The sequence below is a fragment of the Bombus pyrosoma genome, linkage group LG3, assembly GCF_014825855.1.
Source record: "Bombus pyrosoma isolate SC7728 linkage group LG3, ASM1482585v1, whole genome shotgun sequence".
Classification (NCBI taxonomy): Eukaryota; Metazoa; Arthropoda; class Insecta; order Hymenoptera; family Apidae; genus Bombus; species Bombus pyrosoma.
This window is the reverse complement of record NC_057772.1, coordinates 5,377,785-5,387,476: the sequence shown is the minus strand read 5'-3', so window position 1 is coordinate 5,387,476 and position 9,692 is coordinate 5,377,785. Positions and strand designations below refer to the sequence as shown.

The window sequence follows — 9,692 nt, the reverse complement described above, 5'->3', positions numbered from 1 at the left end:
CCTCGTTTATCAATGACTCGATCCTCGCCATACGAGTTAAGGATTAAGGCTTATTTGCACAGCGAAAGGAAACATTTTACGAATATGTAAAGCTCGAAGGTTCTTTTTGCTAAAAATATCTTCGACGCTACGATGTACCTGCGTTTAATTCCGTTTGAAATACCTTTCCGCAAAAGTCAACCTTTTTATCGTTTATTCGTCCTCTTTCGCTGTGCTATTACAGAACCGTACGAGTGTATACACGATCGAGAAGCGGCACTCGACATTCAGACTAAAGGGAATTTATCTTTTAATTAGGAGCCTCTTCTAGATCGACTAATTACGTATACACTCGCTAGGTAGACGGGCGTGTTTCCATCGACGTCCTAAGTCAACCGAATACCAGATGCAAAGAACTACTCTTGTCTGACGAATCGATCGATCTATGTGGAATTTTTCCGTTGAATTAACTTTAACGAGCTCTCTCTCTCTCTCTCGCGCGCGTGCGCGCGCGCGATACCAAGCACGTCAATTTCTTCGCATCTGAACATTTTCATTTCAAGGACACGCATACACGTATACGCGATTGTATTCAGGAATGGAATATGCTTTTCTCCGAGATTAATCTAATTTCTGAATGCAACCAAGCGTAACAAGCTATAAATATTCAGTAATTGTGCTTTCTATCGTTTGAAAGAAAATACTTGGGTAATCTCGTGTGTGGAAGATACAAACACTTTCTATAACGTGAACGAGATTTTGTAAATTATTTGAACGTCTTCTCTTCTTTCAACATCGATATTAGACGTTTATCGATGCACGTTGCGCGCTTTTTATTCTTCGAAGATGCAAACAGTTCGTTAGACAATCGTGACAATTATTATATATGGAATACGGTTTCATCGCATCAACAACTACGGTATCGTAGTAATAATTTCGAATACAGAAATACTTAACGATATAATAGAATCGATTGAAAGAACTTTTTGCCTATCTTCGGAGGCATTTACGATATAATACCGCAACGTTTCTTTCTACCAACTATTCAGATGTTTAAACCTCTGTTTTCGCAGATCCACGAAAAGCGAAAAAATGTATCCGTCAATGTTAGCTAGAGGAAGTGGAGCTTCGTCTTCCGTTGGCGAGGAAGTCGGAGTCGGAATAGGAATGGGCGTAGGCGTTGAACCATATTACAGCGTTCCTGTAGGATCTACCGGGTGTACGGGACAACACTGGTCTCAACCGACGTCTCCAACGCCTACGCACACTTCTCGGCAACCACCTAATCTTTACCAACACGTGCATAAGGACGACGATAGTAAGTTTCCGTTTAAAGTTATCGTTATTTTTTTAAACATCATTTTTACCAACCGTCGAAGATACGGCATGTTCTGTTATATAACTTATCAAGGAATTAACACCAAAGTAAACTCGGAGGAACGTCACAGAAACGCGTAACACGATAGCGTGCATTTTTGACATAGAGATACGCACAAGTTTCCTGCGATCTCGCTTTTCATTTCCAACCTTTTGTCGAAAATAAATGGAAAAAGGAGAACTTTCTCTTCTTTTGCCTTCAGTCCACGGTTCTTCTGTATCTTTGGTATCGACAGCGAGCAGCCTATACAGTTCAGCCGAGGAGAAACAGGCACACGAGCTGAGAAAATTACGACGAGAACTCGTGGACGCTCAAGAGAAGGTTCACTCGTTGACTAGCCAGCTGTCGACAAATGTGAGTACATATTAGATCGATTATCGTAGCGATAAAGCAAGCTTGACGTATATTAACTACCTGCTACTGTTCGCTTTGAGTTGTTCGTATTTTGTAATTTCTGTACCGGTCTATTAAACTGACGTCATCGTGATATACAGTTTCTCAAGGCGGATCTATCCTACTCCGACGAAACGAGATACGTTCGTTCTTATTGTATCAAACAAATTGGTGCAAATGATTAATCATAATTAATCGAACGAGCCAACGGTTAGCAAAGTTACCATTTCATAGTCACGGTTTGCTTTAACGAGCTAGATCCGACCAAACCTGTTGGTACAATTTTCTCCATAGAACACCCATATATCATTCTTGCAATGTTTTATATACATTAGCAAAGTCCATTACCTTTGTTTTGCTTGCTAAATGTATTTATGTGTTACGAATAACGCGTATACAGAAATTAAGTGTTAAAAGGACCTTTTCAATTCCATTATACGCGTGCTTTTAAATAGATAAACAAATAGCAATTACGTTCAAGGTATTCGTTCCCTTTCTTGTCAACGCATTTTAGAATACAATAAAAACGTAAAAGAATTTTTTTTTACACTAACTTTTCGTTTCAAAATCATTGATAGCTTTTTAATTGTAATTTATACCTATTTGTTGTGATATTACTTATAAAGAAAAAGTATCGGTATAAAAAGGAAACATAGATAATTTAAGTCATTTCAAAGACAGAAAACGCAAATTCCACGAAATTACATTTTTTTCTTTTAAAAATTTTCTCTTAAAATCCAAATTTTATGACGTCGTTGCCGTATATATCGAAACAGAATGCGAATTTCCTATCAAAAGAAGGAAACTTGTAACTCGCTTCGACGATTTACGAAATCGATGAAACGTTGAAACAATTTCAAACGACCCGCGTTATACCACACAACGAAAGCGTACAGCTGAATGGCTGTTCACCAGGGAAGATCAGTGGTCTCAACCAATCGGACGCAAAGCGGCCACTTACGGGCATCTTGGATCACCGTAGCGTGGATCGGTAGTCAGTTTACATTCAGTTTGTGCCGAGACGCGCTACTTTAAACGTCGTATGTTACTTTGTACACGTCGTGAATACAAATAAACGGTCGATGTGTTTGTTGGTCGAAAGTGAACGATCGAATACATCATGGTTCGGCTTAGTGCAAGAAAGTGGTAGCAGATTATTAGCGCGAAAAATTGATTCGTGTTCTGTCAACGTCTTCGGTTGGTGATCAATCGGCGTCTCGATCGGCGGCTGGATCGATGTGCGTGAAACGCAGTCTTCCAACGCGGCAAAGTGGTTGAAAGAAAAGTAATCGAAATGGAGTCGTTTGTCTGGTTTGATTTTTACGAATGTAAATGGTGATCCAGTCGTCTCCTCTCCATAATTTATCGACCACGGTTCGTTCATTTTATAAATTATCAGACATTATCGTTTTACGCTCGTGACACTTCCTACATAGATTTGTTTACCATTTTAATTCTTATCTTCTCGATATCAGCGCAGAAGTTGCCTAGATAAAAGAGAAGTTCATATTGTATACGGTAACGTTCTTGAAAAATTGAACAGACGATAGTCAGTGTAATCCCCTGAATTATAACTCACGCGTATGTAGCTCAAAAAATGGTAAATTATATTGTTTCCCTGAATATGTTTTAGGCAGTAAATTTAGATCGTGCAAGCAGGGTAGACGACAAAAACTTGTTAGGATACGATAATTCGAACTGTGTGACGCAGCTTGAAAAAGAGACCTTCGAGCCGAAGCAAGTCTCATCGGCAAGTTATATGGGATACACATGCTGAGATACAAATTACGAGCAAATCGGCCGGCTCATTTGAACGCGATCTTAGCCCGTTAACGAGCTCGTAATTGCGATATGATCGTCAAGTATATCGCGGATCGATTAATTTCCGAATCAAACCGCGCACATTTGCATACAGATTTTGTGTTTCTCGTTATTGGATTAACAAGATAATACTTCCGATTTCGATTTTTACACATGAAAAAGAACGAGTATCAGGACAGGTAGCTTAGAAGGCTCTAGGACACGATCCTTAGCAAAACAAAATATATATTTTTCTTTTAATTTTTTATTTCAAAATCATCGATATTCTTCTAAATATAATTTGTATCTTTTTGGTAGAGCTTCCAAGTGAAAACATACATATGGGTGAAAATCCTGGTTTTCGAAATCAAGTATACACGAAAGAGGAAGCGAAAAAGATGATATTATGAACGCATCAACCTTTTTCTAACACTTAGCGGTATTAGGATCATGAGAGGGTCGGTAACTATAATAGTCGCAAGCTATTGACGAGAAGTTAGAAATAGCAGAAGTGGAAATAACAGTAAGTTAAAAATATTACGTAAAATTGAAGGAGCGTTGTTTTATCTTGCAAATACTTTCGCTACAAAGAAAAGTCATAAGGATTTCTTTAGGTCGTACAGCGAGAATAACGAGAGAAATATTTTACTTTAGCGTTATTTCTCTTACCTGTAATTTCAGTTACCAACTTGGTGTACGTATATGTACATTAAAGACATTAACATCACGGTATCGCATTGGATTTCTACAAATGTTGAAAAAAGTACCAGTTCAGCCCCCGAAGTTCGTTTACCTCTGGATGGATATCTATATAGAACATGTTCAGCACAATGATCACGCACGGCTACAAGAAGATACAAATGATTTACACTAGTCTCGTTGCTCGACACGCTATGAACCCTTTCGACGATGCGTTTAGAATACGTAAAAACGAGCTATCGGTAGCACGACTCGAGGACATTTGGTCCTAAGTGGGCAATTTTCTGAAGAAATAGGAAATTTTCGATATCGGATGCGCGATCGTTGTTCGTGAATCGTGGGACACAGGAGTCGCATATATGGTAGGAAAGAAGCGCGTCGAGGATAGTTCCTAGGAAACGAGGGATCTAACTCGAGTTGCGATCATTTTTGCGCTACTATATGCGACCAGTATCCAACATTCCCGACGCGTACACCTTCGTCCACTATCGTCCTACCTTATTTTCTTCTCTTTGTCTTTTTCTCGCGTTTCCGTTTCTGTCATCGACTGGTGCGGCAGCCGGGTCGACCATCCGTCACTCGTGCGACCGGTCGACGACGTACCGACTACCGAGCAATTGCGATGACTCCTGCCAACGGGAAAAGAACTGTCTGCGTGGACTCGGAACTCGCGATCTTTCCCTCCGCCATCGCCATTTATAGTTATTGACGCCTTGTATAGTTGTTAATGGTTCCTTGTTATGCCGATCGTGCACGCGATTCACCGACATATCCTTTCTTCGACGATGTATCAATTTTAATAATAATGGACGCGCGGTTATCGAAATCGACCGCTCTAATGTTGGAAGTAAACGACTTATGCATTCGTTTAGGGCAGCGATCTTCGATTCTTCCTCGTCTTGCTAATTACTGGTTCATGAGATTACTCTTCGCTGGTTACTACGATTCTGTGGCACATCAGAGAACATATGTTATATCACATATAATATATATATGTGATATTTTTCAAGGCACGTTGTTTCGGCGTTTGTTATAATTTTATTTGATATTACAAGGGAAAAGAGACTAGTGCCTCTGACTAAATAGTTAGGTATTTTAAAGGTATATTTAAAAAATTCCTGCGCCACACCTGTAGTTCTCTCGCGGCAAAGCAGTAGGCCGCGGCACACTGCTTGAAAATCGCTGATTTAGGGAGTTGAACTAGTTTTCAACGGTTATCTCTAAACGAGCAGTGAGGAATTCTGATTTAAACGATATGTTGGTCACTGTTTAGGAATTGATATTCATCGAGATGATAATTGAAAGAAATTCTAGAAACCTCGATTTAAGTAGCTCGGAATTCTGAGTCGAACGGTTACTTGTTTAGTGGGTGAACATAGGCTGTATTAATGAGAACGTTCGTGTAAAAGAAATAAATAGAGGCTTTTGATTTTTTAACTTTAAAATATGAAAATTATCACGCATCGGCTATCTCGTTAATTTCTAGATGATGTTCCCGGTGATACGAGCTTTACGTACTTACGTGTTCCGGTCTACTCGCTAAGAAAGAAATACGAAATATAGGAGAAACATTATATTTACCATTTTTAATGTACTGGTAAGAAATCGGTAATTATTAAAGTATAAGGTAATTTTTAATAAACCTCTCACAATAATATGAATTATTAAAATTGTGAAATTCCTTTTGAACGAAATTCAACGATATCCGTTCTTCATGCGAGAGAATTATTAATCGGATGTTTTGCAAGAAATCAAATTTCCGTAGCAATATTTTACGAAACTTTATATTGCGCCTACTGTTACGCAAATTTTCTCAAAAATAAAACGCATCGATTTTGCTCCTCTGAAGCTAAAATCGTTCAAATGACACGAGCCATAATTAACGGTACAGCTAATGCAGCAAACACGTGCAGTGTTCCGAAAGACTTTCGCTCGTTTTGTTTATGCGCGTAACATTCTCAGCAATTTTGGATGAATCATTACGAAGCAACGAGAAAGTTCTTTTTCTTGCAGGATAAATCCAACGACTTCTATCTAACTGCCGTCGAATGCAAGTTTCTATCTCGAATGCAACGTAAATACACTCGTGCCGATTTGTTTTCTTACCGGTAAAAGCTGTGGACAAATTAAGCGTTATCTGATAAAAAGAAGTGTAGCAATTGGTTGTTATGACAAGCGTTATGAAGAAATATCGTAGCCTCTTACGTGGGAAAATGACTAATTATATTGTCCACGCGCGCTCGCTGTTTCACCATTGACAATCTTTTGCTGGTAATGGAAATTCCAATAGATGCTTTTAGCCGGAAACCAGGCAACAGGTATTAAATAGCAGGACTTTCTAGACTAATCGACATGGCTGAAAATGCTTCATATACGGCTTCATATTCCTATCAATTTAATATCATACGAAACAACCCTTACGTAACTTATTAATAAGAGTCGATGGAGATTTACTATCTACCTATTTTTCTTATATCTTCCTATGTTACGTATCTTTTTAACGACGTTTTAAACTTTGTTCAAATATTATAATTCAGAATTTTATCCGCTTGCAAACTAGGTCGTTTCGTTAGTTTATCGTACTCGTATCGCTTTTACTAACTGAACATTCTTCCGGGAAACTATTCAGAGTTTAGAGTTGCTACTAAAAAGAAATTGAAGTCTCGAGAGTAATTAGTTTGTTGTATGTAAATTAGAATGAACGTACGTCGAGCCGATTTTCACGAATCGAGATTTCCTCTAGTTCCCAAACCATTTATATCCGTTTTCTTCTTGTTAAAATTGCTCCTCTACGAGGAAAGTTAGAGATTTGCACTGGAAGATGAAAGCCGTGAAAGTAAATTCATGTGACACGGTCGCAACAAAGATCTTTTTAAACCTAATTCTTTCTTTTTCGATACGAATCGATCTTCCGGTCTTCCGATTATATCTTTTCCTCGATGAGTTTCTTGGATAAGTGTTTTATAATTTGCAAACTAAATTGGCTATTTTACTGTTTTACGGACGCGTAAACGAAATATAATTCCGAAAAGCCCAAGGCCATTATTCGTAGATTTTATCGTTACAACTGGTCGATAATTTAAGCGGCGTATATTATGCATCGGCAGATGGTAGAGCTTAAATGAGTCAGCGAACTATAAAAATTTGCGGAGGCGATTATCAAATCCAACGACGTGAAGGATGTGTCCTGATGGGTCGTAACGTAAATCGTGCGGTGCGTTTTAATTTATAACGTCTTAAAATTAGGATAGCCTGTGAAAACTTAAACAAATATTTGAATTCAAGGCTATTTTTAGATCTTGATGTTCATTGAAGTATGAATGGCAATTAATGCCTTCACGGTCGATAATTCTAGAGCATATTTTACAAATGTAACACGCGCCTTATGAACAAAGAAAGTTTACAAAACATCGAATTATTTTATATAAAATCGTGAGATTATAAGAGAAGCTTATATAATTTATAATTTTTCAATCTACTGATATTATTAGTTAGTAAATTATTGTGCAAGAGGATCGTAATCGCGATCACGGTCATAATGATAAAATTACATAAAGTACCGTTCGTGGCATATTTCGATATTCCGACAAAATCTGAAAAACGTGAAGACGACTTCTTGCCGCAATTGAACAAACATTGTAGAGAAGAGTCGTCCCTTCGTTGCATCGTTCGTTTTCTCTTTTTCCTCGCATAAGTACATACAACTGGAGATTTACGGCCTCGGCTGACCCTATGCTTTTACAACTTCGGTTCGAATAATCGATTCTTGGCCTTAGGACACCGTACCACTACCCGTGAAAAGTACGTCCACTATTCTTCGTAGAGCGTCGGACCCTGCGTCCTGAAACTCAGATTTGTCATCGGTCTTGCTCGTAAATCGAACACCGTTCTCTGATGTCACGAACTTTTTTAAAATATCGTTAAGCGTAACGACAACTACTCGGCAAGATGTTTGCGGTGTGCGAAATTTTCTAGATTCTCGTCGTTTTCGCTGTAACAGAATATGATGGCCTTTCACATTTTATTCGAAGAGCATGAAATTCAAGAGAAAGAAGAGAGGAGACTTCGAAGGAATTGAAATCTCTGATTTGATCTGTAAAATTATACAGTGACAGTCGAAAATGAATTTAAAAAATTTGTATAACAGCGACTTAGCTACAAATTCTTACCTATGACTTTTTACTATTAATTTGTATATCTCTACGTCATATCAATCTTCGATCAATTTTCAATTTATGCGACGTACGCGTAAGAATTGTGAAATAAATTTCGGATCTTCCAGGTGTATGCTCATCTTCGACTCTCATCCCGTTCTAAAGAAAAAGCATCTACAGTTAGTTTATCACGAGAAACGAAGATGCAAACAAAAGAAGCAAAGAATATCTGTGTCAAAGCCAAGCCACGACTGCCATCTGTAATGGCTATAATCGAGTGGCTTTTACCTTTTAGCTAAAACGCCTGCATTTTCCTATCCCGAGACCAATGGAAAATCTGTTATCTAGAGTCATTAATTACAAGAAAAGTTTCTAGATAAGTGGCAACGTTGTTCAGGATATATCGCTAGCCCAGATACAACCTCGTTTCTGCTGTATTAGCAATTCTAGTGTATGACGGTGTTTTTCTTACGATATTATTGCGTCATATGATAGTCCAACGCGCATATTTACAATTAATCGTCGACATAACGTGACACGCGCGACTTTACAACTTGTGCGCAGTTTCCGGTCTGTCCGGTAAGATTCCTCGTTTCTTTTGCCAACGGGAAACTTATTTCTTCCAAGGAAACTTTATTTGAAATTCGTATTGACTTAATAAAAATCTGGATTCCTACGCGTGCCGGCTATAAAATCTGCTTTCATCGAGCTTACAGCGATTCTGTATAGTCGTCGAAGTAAATTTGGTAAGAATTCTACGCTTACCCTGAAGGCGAGGATACGTAATTGATATTGCAAACGAGAGGCACTCTAAACACGTTCAAACGTAAAACGAGTCTCCAATGAAATTTTATGTTTTTAATTATGTTCCTGATAATATACGATAATAATATAATGATAATTGATAATGATGACGACTGATAATATATAGTGACAACGATTCGGGAACTACTGTTGCGAAAGCGATAGATTTCGTGAAACCTAAATTCTTATTATTTGACAAAATCCTTCGGTAACACATAGGTCTCGTAGATAATAGTTACGCATACCACATTTTTTTCTATACGCGTTTTTGCATACGTAATTGTGCGATGCATATATTTGCAACTATTAACCACACCCGTTACGCGATGCTGCAAACGAAGACGACGAAACGTTGTCTCGTAACATCTGTTTCCTTCAGCTTTTGTTACTTCTTTCACCGTGTTTCTTGCGTTGCTGCTTGCTTTCTTTGTTGCAATTGAATTCCCATTGCGTCGCATTCTGATAACTTTCCTGGTCGATTATTT

General features: G+C 38.2%; 1 protein-coding gene across 1 annotated transcript in view; it reads left to right on the top strand.

Annotated features, from left to right (window-relative positions):
• The window catches only part of LOC122566054 (protein sickie-like), a 101,877-nt gene that overhangs the window by 55,696 nt on the left and 36,489 nt on the right, over nucleotides 1-9,692 (top strand). Inside the window, exons 6-7 of the mRNA XM_043722764.1 lie at nucleotides 1,012-1,297; nucleotides 1,560-1,711. Of these exons, the coding sequence (XP_043578699.1) occupies nucleotides 1,012-1,297; nucleotides 1,560-1,711 (438 nt within the window). The remainder of the gene's footprint in view (nucleotides 1-1,011; nucleotides 1,298-1,559; nucleotides 1,712-9,692) is intronic.